At 33.5% G+C, this 12,872-nt stretch overlaps 1 protein-coding gene across 2 annotated transcripts in view; it reads left to right on the top strand.

Moving 5' to 3' along the window:
• Nucleotides 1-12,563, top strand: part of LOC150080424 (mitochondrial glutamate carrier 1-like) — a 112,642-nt gene extending 100,079 nt beyond the window's left edge. The window contains exons 7-10 of one of the 2 annotated variants that reach the window (XM_090381764.1): nucleotides 710-785; nucleotides 1,935-2,075; nucleotides 4,783-4,802; nucleotides 12,354-12,563. In XM_090381764.1, the coding sequence (XP_090237890.1) occupies nucleotides 710-785; nucleotides 1,935-2,075; nucleotides 4,783-4,801 (236 nt within the window). In that variant the 3' untranslated portion in view covers nucleotide 4,802; nucleotides 12,354-12,563. The remainder of the gene's footprint in view (nucleotides 1-709; nucleotides 786-1,934; nucleotides 2,076-4,782; nucleotides 4,803-12,353) is intronic. The other variant, XM_090381765.1, reaches the window with a different exon arrangement.
• The last annotated feature ends 309 nt before the right edge of the window (nucleotides 12,564-12,872 follow it).

Genomic DNA, 12,872 nt, shown 5'->3' with positions numbered 1-12,872 from the left:
AGAACTGATGCATTCAGCCTAGTATGTTAGTTAGCTCACCTTCCATGAACAGTGAGGTTGTGGAGCTCTGTACATAATGTGTTTGTGCAGATCTAATCCCCTGTAGACACCTTAATATCCTGGTTGATGTTTTGCTAGAATGTCTTTGAGATTCATTGTAACATCTGATAGTAACACCCCCTCTAGAAATCAGTGAGCTTGCCTCTGTATACCATGACAAGAACAACTAACTTATGTGGCTCATACATCTTTCTCATATACTAGTAAGAGTCACTTGTTTATCCAGGATGGTCCAATTGACTGTGAAAACAAGGTGTTCAGATACTTTTTTGGAGGATAATGTGTATCATTTGTTTCATATATTTATATGGCCAAATATATATTAAGTGTAAAAAGAATGAAAGATAAAGAACCATTATTACATTGTTCATGTGAATGAGTGAGAAAGTTGTTAACTTTGTAATTCCAGAAAAATCACTTTTTATGGCACTTTCTTGATCTTCAGTTTTGAATTTTACATTACTTCTTTGGAAACAAAAAGAAGAATGCCTTTATGAATGCCTTCTTAAAGAAGAAGAATCATTCAAGAAGAATACCTTCTTGTGTTTTCAGTAAATGAAACATTTTTTTCACCTCTCTACAAATAGTATATGCACACAAAGGTGTGTGTACACATGTTCTGATATTATTATGTTTTATTTTATTACAGTGGTGAAGACAAGGTTACAATTACTCAAAAAAGGAAGTGGAGAGATGACATATTCAGGAATTCCAGATGCATTTTTGTAAGTGGTGTTTGTAAAATCCATTTAAATCTTCACGTGTCTCTATATACCTTTTTGAATCAGAACTCTCCTGTCAAACTTTGGAAGATGTTGGGTAATCGGTAATAAGGAAAAAAAGTTCTTGATGAACATGGATCCAAAAACAAGTTCTTTCTGAATTAGCCCTAAAAGTTTGTTAGTCAAATAAAAAACATAATCTTTCATTTTTTTTTTCCCCCACTCATAAAATTTACAAATGCTTAAAATGCCCATCTTCAGTCTCCAGATAGATTCCTCACATTTATAAATGAATTTGTGTAGATGGGGAAATCTGCTATGGAATACAGCATACATCTTCAACAACATGCTGAATATACCAAAGTAGTTTGGCCTTAGTTGACATATTAGCTCTACATATCAGTTATTTTAGGTATCCTCGCAAACAAAAATGCAACTAATTTAGGATGGGAGAGGGAGCACATAACGGTTCTCCTGTGATCAGTCTGCTGTGAGGGAAATTTTCATTTACCCAAGCCCCTGGCCACCTCTACACATCTATGCATAATGCAGATGTATTCTATTGTTAGATCATGGCTGTAATTAGCCAGTTGTACAAAAAAAAAATTTGAACAGTGTAACAAGGAATAACGTTCATATGAACATAGATCCAAAAACAAGTTCTTTGAATTAGTCCTAAAATTTGTATTTAATATTTTATTGGATGAATGATCTTTAAATATTTGAATATTTTCAACTTGTTTTATTATTATTATTTAGAAAAGGTGGCTAAGGCAATCTAAGTCTATGCTTATTTAATTCTCTACTATATAATTTAAGATTTCTTATTAGATATGTGTCACTGACCAAAACAGAAATATGATATAATGAAGGATGATATTAGCATTGAGGTGATAATATCATTCTTCATTATATCGTTATTTCAATGAACTTGTACTTTGTCTTTCTTGATAAGTGCTCTGAATTGGCATAAAGAGTGACAGTTTCAGCAGGCATTTTGAATTTTTCACACTTTCAGTATTTCTTGATCTCTTTTGTGAGACTATACCTAAATATATTTTTCAGTTGGTGACACTCATATCAATGTATTGTTGACATATGATCACAGGGCTTCTATATAATTTTTTTATATTAATTACCTATCTTCTATAGGAAAATCTTCAAAACAGAGGGAATTCAAGCCTTTTTTAAAGGTGCTGGTTGTAGAATGATTGTAATAGCCCCTCTTTTTGGTATTGCACAAACAGTTTATTATCTTGGGGCAGCTGAATGGCTTCTAGGAATAAGAAAGGGGTAAGTTGAAAATGATGATTTAAAATGTGTAGATATAATATTTCAATAGAACTTGTATTAAAAACTGATGAATTAATTTTTTTTTTTTTTTTTTAGTTCTATTTATTTGTGATCTTAATGTTTATAGTAGATTTGTAGATATGTTATCTGGGGTTGGGAAATAAATTTTCCCAGATAATCTGCAAAATAAAAAACTCATAAATGTGACAAACAAATGTATTTGTATACATATTCATATTTATAAAAGCATACTACAACATGGAAAGATTTAACATAAAATTTAATATGTATGTATTATTTTCTGGAAAAGGAAATTAACAAAGTTCACTTTTTTCCTTTGGTTGGTATTCCTATTTAATGATTATTAATGAGCTCAGATCTTTGTTCAAAGAAAGTACAACCCTTTTCTATTCCAACAAGATGAATGCGATGAATGCACATAAATACAAGAAAAATTTAAAAAAGAATGCAAATTAACAATATAGTAGTAAAACTGAATGATTACTGAAATATGGCAAAAGTTGCTAATAGGGGAATAGGAAAGGTGAGGATAAAGTTTCTGAGAATTTCAAGGGTCTTGTCTACAGAAACTTTACAAAACATAAATAAACAATACACCTATAACAGATTCTTTGTATTTATTTTTGTTATCCAACTTGATTTAGGACTTTCACAGGCTGTAGAAACAGTAGTTAATTTGAAACATTAATTCACCCTGAATAATTCTGATTCTATTTTATACATACATAGATAAATTATCACCCCTCATACATATACAGTGTGTATATATATATATATATATATATATATACACTGTATATATGAGGGGTGATAATTAATTAAATTAATTTAATTTGCGGACTGGTGCAAGATTTTGTTTACCACGAACTTTCCATAACTGCCACTAGAGGCGCTCTCCATGATTGTTCCTGAGCAGACTCTGTGTGCATATGCCAGTACTTGTTGAGCTAGTGTTGTATGAAGAGTTTTTTTTTAAGCCGCGTGTCACTGACAATCGTTTTGAAGCAAGTATCATGTCAGACATACAGATTGAACAGCAATGTGTGATTTGTTATTGTGTCAGACTGGGCTTAAATGCACAAGGGGAACTTTGGGTCAAGTTCCCCTTGTGCTTAAATGCACAAGGGGAACTTGACCCAAAATAGAAAGGAATGACAAGAACAACTTAAAAAAAAAAAAAAAAAAAAAAAGCTGACTTTAAATAGAAGGGATTAAGCTGTAGAAGATTATTAGTTTTTGAATGTCACAGAAGAGGTAGTATTCAACAAAGTGACTAAAACAAGAACTCAGTAAGTGTTAACAGAAAGCTCTGTGCAGGGACTGGCTTTGGTCCTGTGGTTAGCATATATGGTCACAAGTATGTAAATTTGGGAATTTTCTTAAAAAATTAAACACTCTGGAAAACAGAAATAATTTTGCCAAGTGAAGTGAAAGCTCTACTGTAGCATCAGAAGTTTAGCACTTCTTAATTCAGTTCAACTGAAATAAAGAGTGCTAAATTAGGGAGTGTAAATCTACATTGCATATTTACAGTAACAGTAAATATGCAAACGCTTCTAGTCATAGCATCTTGAGAATAAGTTTAAGGTCACTATTTTATTCAAAACTTTGGCTCCACATTTCTGAAGTAAACAAAAACTGCAACGGGTTGTTTGAAGCAGTAAAAGTTTATAAAAGCAATCATTTAGTGCTTTCATATTGGTATGCTTTCTTATAATTGTAACTTAATGTTTTAGAATAAAATTTTTAAGTAATAAATAAATGTAATTAAAAATAAGTTGATATTTTGTAACTTTTATATTAATAGACAAAAATGAAAAGAATCAATTATTTTTGCTGGAAATTCATTACTGACTTAACACCTCATTAGTGATGAAAAGTTAATGCAAAAGTTTTATAATGTATCAGATGTTAGTTTTTCAAAGTCTGTATTAAAGAAACTTATTTATTTATTATTATTATTTTTTAATAATTTATCTTGGTTGATCCATAGTTGCCTTTCTTCAGATCATAAATTTTAAGAAAAGCATCAGATAAAAATGAGGCTCATAGAAGTTGGTAGCAAGTTTTAAATGTTTTACTTTATTTTATTTTTTAACACATCTTGCTCATGGTACATAATTATTTCTTGTGGGGAGTGAAAGGTAGTTTTTTGTAATATGTTACCTAGAATTCCTTTCTTTTCAAGTAAATTATTATTAATAAAAACAATGACAAGAAAATCCCACTTTACAATTTTTAATATCCAATGCCATTTATGTGTCCTCAGCTTTACTTGAAGTATTTTGATTGTGAATATGAAAGATGCACTTACATGTGCAACTAAAAATAAAAATCATTTTGAAAAAGAAAGAAATAAAACTTCAGTTCAAACAACTATTTTCGTTGACTTAATGTTCAATTTTTTAATTTGCTAAGGGATGGCTAAATCATTCCCTAAGGGATGATCAGATGAACTCCAAAATCAGAGCCAACTTTAAAACTTACATCATCTTTTTTACTTGTTTAATAATTTATTAAAATTTATTTAAAATTATTTAAAATTTATTAAACACGTATTAACAGTTTTATTTGAATGATGCAGATTACATGTTTATTATTGAATTGAACAGAAATTTAAACATTTAAAAATAAAATAGCTTATCTATAACTGTCACCATTTATTTTCTTTTATATATGCCTTCAGGGATGAGAGTGATGAGTAAGGTATGTTGTTATTGTTTTTTGTGTAGCTGTCTATTTTTGGAAGTAAGATTCCCCCCATTTTTCTCCATTAAATCATGGACCACTTAGGATTTTTTTTTTTTTTTTTTTTTTTGTTTATCGTAACAGTAATTATATTTGCAGACATGAAGGTAATTTTCTTCACAATTCTTATTTTCATAAATAAAAAGCCATAAAAATGCCTTTGAAATTCATTCTTTTTCAAAACATTGAAATTTCCATGAATAATTTCATGGAAATTATATGCCTTCTCATATAACTCCACATTTCCTTACAGTTTCCTATGTAAAATAATTTGGCATGAAAAATAATCTGCACCTTTTAGGTTACTTATTATTCAACAGTGTATAGCAAATTAAAAAAAAAAAAAAGAAGTAAAATACATAATTAACTCATGAAAAGCAGTTATACATTTCTGCATTATGAAGCATCTTTATTCACTCATAATCTCTTTGTATTTTACAATAATCAGCAATCTACATTTTATGTAACAGGAGAAATGAAGGGAAAAATAAGAATCTTTTTCAAAAACAATCTTTCTTGAGCGGTGAAGCTAACACCATGAGCTGCATTACTGCCACTATGCTACAGGTAGCCTAAACATCTCTTAAAAGGGAAGTATAATGCTATTTATTTGTAATGTGGTGCTACTTCTTCCCAGATATTGCCATTTTTAGTGCTACTCATTGGTGGAAGACTATGACATCTCTGTCTGTGCAATACCTGACAACCTAGTAAAATTTTTAACAGGCTGAGCTTTTGTTAAAGACATTTTTGGAAACTGATTTTGTTTTTTCCTTGGTATATCTCATTAGGTATTGTCATATGTTGCACTGAGGTGTTTGGCTTTCCATGAGGTACTAAATAGTACCAAAACAGCCATCTGGTAGTGGCACCACATTATAAATCAGTGTACAAAGAAAAGTACACCAGATAAAGAGAATTACAAACCAGTGTACAAAGAAAAGTACACCAGATAAAGAGAAATACAAACCAGTGTACAAAGAAAAGTATAGAAAATAAAGAGAAACAGATCACTTATTTCAAAGGTTACTCAAAAAGTTTCATGGAACTTCATTAGGTAAAGTAACTGCTAAGGTGGTAAGACTGAAAAAGTTTAGTTGCAGTGGCATTGCCACAGTAAAAAGCAAAATGCGTGCTGTGGTATTGTGAGGTTTAAATCTATCATTAAAATGCAAAGATGTTCCTATTTGGAATATGAAGAGAAAGCAGCTGGAAGACACTCTCTCCACCGATGGTTGAAACATTTTCAAGAAACAGGTAGTGTCTTTTACCATAAAGGCACAAACAAGTCTCCTGATGAGGCTTGGATTTGAATACTATTTCACCATCCTTCAAGGCCACACAAGTGGAGCAAACATGGAAACCCATTAATATCTGTATGAAAACTACTTTTGTTGTGCTTTTAAATAAAATAAACAGTTTCTCTTTATCTGTGCGTTTCTTTTTATGGTGATTTCTGATGTGCACGATACATGCCTACCATATACTTCTTAGAAAAAATTATCTGTAGTCATACATAATTTGCCAGCAGCATTCCCACCTAGCATCACCATTAATTTATCTTTAGACACTTGAAATACAGGCATGCAATTTTCTTCTCTGCAAATAAAAGTTCTCTTTCATTTTTTTTTTTTCCCCTCTTTGGTTTTACAATGCTTATGGAAACTATCAAACCAACTTTTACTGCCACTGAACCATCACATAAACTAATTAATAGCCTTCTCTTCCAAAATATACCACATTCATCAATGTTATGTGGGTTACAACATTAGAAAACTTATAAAATCAGCTTTTACTGGCACTTAAAGGTTCAACATAGGATCATCCCAGCAATTTTTTCTGGGAATACAAATTTTTTCTGGGAATTTTAAGGGAATACAATGCTGTATATAAAAAAAAAAAAAAAAAAACAGCATGTGCTCTGTAGGCATGAAAGATGTTTTATTTTATGTGAAAACATCCATGGCTTGGATGAGGTTAAAGGGTTGGGCCTTCATAGTCATTACATCTGCAGTTGGAAATTCTAAGAGAAGTAACGAATGACTTTCTGGTGCATAATTGTGCACCAGAAAGTAAAATTTTGAACATATTTTTCACAAACAGATATCACAAACAGTTCCAAATGTATTTTTCAGAAATTGTTGTTCAAGTTCTTTATAGGAGTTACAGGCATATTTTGTTTTTCTTGTAAATGATTTCATGCTTGACTACTGTCAACTTGTGGAGGGTCTACAGTAGGCGGTTGAGATGAAATATGATTTTTATTCTTTTTGGATGATGCAATCGAAGCTGCTTGTTGCAATATACTCTGTCTAGCCAGTTCAGAAATCAATTGAAAATCCTCAGGTAATTCATTTGAACTCAAATTTTCTGGACTGAAATCTTCAGGAAGTACTTGAATGTGATTTTGTGATGTTAATGGTCCAGCTTCTTGATGAGAAGTCTGTGTAGGTCGATATTGATCAAAATCTTGAGAAGTAGATTTTATTAAACACTGCATTTTCTTTCGTCCTCTATGTTTTTGAACTCATTCTTCTTTTGTCTGCATGGGAGGCTTGTTCGGTGGCTTTGTAGCTTTTATTCTTGCATAATGCTATGCTATCGAGGCAGTGTTAGGGGGTTGGAAACTGCAGGCTTGGGGGGGGGATACACAGACATAGATATACAGTAATTGTTGGCAGGGTGAAAGTGATCCTGCACTGCTTCTATTGGAATGAGTAGCATCCTTCAAAACAAGGTGCTGGGGATTCCAAGGACTGCTGGGAGTCATCATGGAACAAGTAAACACATGAGCTGTTTGCACCTTGCATTGATGCATTTGCATCAATGCAAGGAGTTTAGTAAATAACTTTGATGAATTTGAAGTGCTGGTAAAAACATCAAAGGCAGATATTATTGGGATATCAGAGACATGGTGTCACATATAAGGAATGTGGAATTGGAATTTGGGGAGTACGATGTATAGAATTAAGAAACACAAAAATCTAAGGAAGTGTATCCATTTGACATGGGTGGATAGTGCAATGTTGAGACAGTTTGGTGTGACATAAGCACTGGGAAAGCAAAATTGAGAGTAGGAGTGTAATAGGCCTAATGACTCTGAAGAGTACAAGGAACAACTGTACAGAGAAATAGTGGGGGCCAGTAAATCAGAATGTCTTATAATGGGGGATTTTAACTTCCCAGATATTGACTGGAACTTGTGAGTTGGTTAGTCACTCGCACACTAGCAAGGCTTTTGTTGATTTATTGGATGATTGTTTTCTACAGCAACATGATCAAGAGGCAACCAGAGGAAGTAATACTCTTGATCTGATTATCAGCAGTGATTCTTCATGCATTAAGAATCTGCAGATAAAGTAGGTGGCAGTGATTGCAGTGTGCTGACGTGGGATTTACTCAAAGATGTAACTACCTCACAAAGGAGGTTAGACAGGCGAAGGCAGATTATGAGAAATCCTTGGCAAATGATGCAAAGAAAAACAGCAAAGAGTTCTTTACTTACGTAAAGTCTAGAAGAAAGGGGATGAATCAGATTGGTCCACTTGATATCAATGATTCGACTGTTGATGACACTGCTCGGTAGCTGACAAACTGAATGAGTATTTTGCATCTACATTCACACACAAGGAGTTATTCGGGGAGGAGAATGCCAGAAGTTTATCAAATTCTGGCAGGGAGCGAAATAATTTTGGAACAACTGAGAGCAAAGTGGAGAAGAAATTGTTGAAGTTAAACATAAGAAAAGTACCTGAAGTGGATGGGATCTATCAAGTTATATTAAAGTAGGCAGCAAAGGAAGTTTTTTTTTTTTTTTTTAAGAAAACCCCAAACACGAAAGGTATCAAAACCTATAGTACTTAGTACCGTGCATGGGTTGAAGGAGAAGTATGGGGGGGGGGGGATGCCGAAAAAACTTTGCTCTAGAGACTAAACATGGGTTTCACCACTTCAAGCCTCCAATAAGCAAAGTGGTGGTATTTCACCGGTTGATGAAAGTCATCTACCACCTAGGTCCCCATGGACTGGAGATGGTTCCCTAATTCATAAAGGGTGACACAAGTAATTACAGACCTGTTATTTTAACTTCCGTTCTTAGGAAATTAATGGAGTCTCTGGTTAAAGAAGTAATGCAGGACCATCTAGACAAGACTTTGTTATATTTTGCAAACAGCATGGGTTTGTTAAGAGGAAGTCTTGTCTGACCAATTTGATTGGACACTATGATGTGGTCACAAAGGAACTGGATGCAAAAATAATTTTGATATCATATACATGGATCTTAGGAGAGCTTTTGATACTGTTGCACATGGAAGACTACTGTACAAATTGGAGCAGTATCATTGCTGCTATGGATAAAGGGATGGTTGAGTGGGAGATGACAGATTTTTTTTTTTTTTTTTTTTTTGTAGTTGTTGGCGCATCAGCTTCTGTGGCCATAATGCACCTCCCAAGGTTTTTTTTTTCAGTCCTTTGATCCAAGCCCGAGGCGGGATTCGAACCCGCGACCTTTGGGTTGCCAGGCAGGCACTTTACCCACCCGGCTAGCCCGGTCGGCTGGAGATGACAGAGAGTGGTAATCAATGGACACTGCTGTTTGTGGACAAATGTTATTAGTGGAGTTCCCCAAGGTTTGGTGCTGGGCCCATTGTTGTTTTGTGTATTCATCAATGATATTGATGAAGGTATATCAGGATTAATGTCCAAGTTTGCAGGTGATACAAAGGTTAGAGGATTGTTAATGACAGTACACTACTGCAACAGGATCTAGAAACGTTGAGCAGATGGCTGAGAGGTGGCAACTGAAGTTTAACATTGACAAATGTAAAGTACTGCATATGGGTGGCAGTAACCCCCAGAGTAACTTATCAACTATGTGGTACTACACTCAAGGTGGTAAAGAATGAAAAGGACCTGGGGTAATTGTGCAGTGCAGACAGTCTGCAAGAGTAGATCATGGTGTCCTCTCAATGATATACAGGAATTTTTTTAGCAGGGAAAAGGAGGTGATTATATATCACCTCCTTATTCCTGCTAAAGGCAATGGTCAGGCTCTACCTTGAGTACTGTATACAGGTCTGGAGGCCTCATTTTAGGAAAGATGTAGAGCTGCTAGAACAAGTACAGAGAAGGGCAATAAGATTAGTGAATGGAACAAAGGGTTGCTCTTACGAAGAAAGGCTTAAGCTCTGCAAATTGCAGTGCTTAAGCCAGGCACCTGTGAGGGGATCTAATTGAGGTGTATAAGGCCTTAAATGGCCTTATACACCTCATGGTTTGAGCAAGCTCAATGCCAATGGGATTCTTCCTCTTGCCCAGATTAATTGCCTGAGAAGACATAAATTAAAATTGAGGAAAGACAGTTTTAGAATAGATGTGTGGAAATTTGCCTTTAGCCAGCAGGTGGTTGGAACAAACTTCCATCTATCATGGAAGTTCACAGCTTAAATGAATCTAAGGCAGAACTAGACAAACATTTGGAATGAATGTATGTGTAAAATGGGAAGGTTTAGCCACGTTAGTGCAGTGCAGGTTGGCATATTGACCATATTTAGCAGTCAGGGGCTTGAACCCTGGTCTACTCAAAGAGCTTGTGCTATTGCACTCCCGTTCTTGACCACTCAGCTATGGAGGCCACCAATTCTGTATATTGTCCTCTTTAAACAAATTGAAAAATCTCTCCATCTCAATAATTGAAGAGATAACTGATTTAATTTCATTGCATTTAAAAGGGTTTGCTAATTTGCCGCATTCCATGATTTTTCTTGTTCTTCATTAAAGTTCTAATACTGGATGCCTCTAAAGCAAATGTTTTGCACTTAAAAAAAAATACTTCAGTTAATTAGAACCTATGAGCATGTGCTTCCCTTCTTATAACACCCCTGGATAGGCAGATGTATAAAGTGTATATTTTTGTAATATACAAGAAATGGTGCACATGACCACTTTTTTTATATTTTCCATCTATAGCATTGAATGACCATAACACCTTACAGTCACGGACCCAAGAAACTTGTGCCAGTACAGTTATAGAAAAATTAACACAGATATAAATTACTCGTGGAAACAAAAAATAACTTTTGAGACAATAAGCAAACAGCTTTCAAAGTTTATCCTTGTTCAGAAATTGCAAATGCTTATTATCATTTCAAGTCTGATTGGCAAATGAGCCAATCAGACTTGAAATGATAATATTAATTCTTATTAATTGCAGTATCAGTTAAAAGTAAATATTTTTAATAGCAAAATCAAAGAACATACTTTGAAGACAAAGATGTCCAAAGACTTTGTGAATTAGTTGAGTGGAAAATTGGATCAAAAGGCACTGTCCCCATCCCTTAGAAGGTCTTTTGGGCACCCAAACACCTGCTAATAGGTGTAACTTCTCCCAAAGCTTTAGGAGTTAATAGCACTATTCTAGGAGAACAAAGCACAACTCTGGGGAAAGGGATGTCAACAAATACAGAACACTAACAAATAGCACTGAGTGAACCATGTTGTTAATAGTGGAGGTCAGCTGTACCAAAATTAATAAAAATTAGTAAATCTTCAACCCCTATGAACCTCTTTCCAAGACGAACCAATATTTTCTGGTTCATATTTATAGTAGCCCTTAATAAGCAGCAGAAATGAATATGTATCAGTTGGACTTGGTGCATCATGGCCTTAGTCACCCAAGTGCCATAAAAACCAAAATCAATCAATATGTATCTCTCATTATTTTTTGTTTATGTGGGGTAAATGGATTTATTAAAATTTCTATGTTATGTTTTTAATGTATTATTATTTTGATTTAAGTTTAATCAAAAGTAATTTTACATTAGTTTTATTTTTATATTATTCATGCAGATGTAGACATTATAAAGCTATTAATGTGGCCTTACAACCATTGATCATTTCTAACTATATGTATTACATAATTTTCACCATGCGTATTATACTATGTGTGTGCCTGCAAGCATATGCATGCACCCCCCTTCCCCCACACAAGATCCTACAAAAGCCATGTGCAGTCACGGAATAATGCAGTCAACAAGGAATAATGCCCAATGGAAGTCTCTTACTAATATAAAATGGCAATATGCAGGGGTGAATTGTGGAGAAAAATGGTTAGTAGTATTTGTGATATCACATGAGTATTGCTATGGGCGTGTACAAGAGGGAAGGAAACCATGAGAAAAGTATGGAATAATAAAAAATTTAATTGCAAGATAATTTAACAAAGCATACATAACAGGGTAAAACTTCTATAACAGTGTTAGTGTAGTGATTTATTCACATATCAACATTGATAAAATAGACATGCTACACTACAGTACATATTATACAAGATGCTACTGTCATTTGCTCAATCACTTACAGTCACTTTGAACATATACTCCAGTCTCTGATTATTGTAACCATTATATTTAGTAGCCAATTATTGCAGTTGCTGTAATTATTACAATCCATTATATTTAATACTGTATTGCATATCAGTTTAAATTTATTTAAAATTTTTTTTTCTAGCGGATTCTAGTTAATTATTCAAGCAAACTGAATTTGCCAGATGATGCTGGCAAGTCAAGCAAAAGAAGAAACCATTCCACTAACTGTTGGACTAAAGAATCAACTGGATAAATTGGGGTCCAGAGAATTCATTTTTGGTTTTGTTCCTTTCATCCAAAATGCATGAAAGATATTCCAAGAGGAGTGGGGGAGAACATTTTTGTTTCTGAATTTTATTATTTTTTTTTTTTTTTAGGCATAGTTCCATTGTTTTTATTTTTAAATTATCAATTTCAAAATTAAAATGAATTGTGCTCTTTACTTTTTTTTTTTTTTTTTTTTTTTTTGTGGTTATATAAAGACTTTGCAGTATACCTTTATGTATAATAATCGAGTCTGCATAGTAATATGCTGAAGCATTTTTATACAAAAAGTTAAAATGTAATCAGTCTACTTGATATTTATGTGAATCCTCTAATAAGATTGTTGTGTCATTTTGCCTAATTTGAAATGGTTCCATTAAGCTGTGTACTTGTTTTG

The sequence above is a fragment of the Mastigoproctus giganteus genome, chromosome 9 (genome assembly GCF_048544385.1).
Source record: "Mastigoproctus giganteus isolate SK-2022 chromosome 9, ASM4854438v1, whole genome shotgun sequence".
NCBI lineage: Eukaryota > Metazoa > Arthropoda > Arachnida > Uropygi > Thelyphonidae > Mastigoproctus > Mastigoproctus giganteus.
Note: the sequence above shows the minus strand (reverse complement) of the source record. Positions and strands in the feature narration are given on the sequence as shown.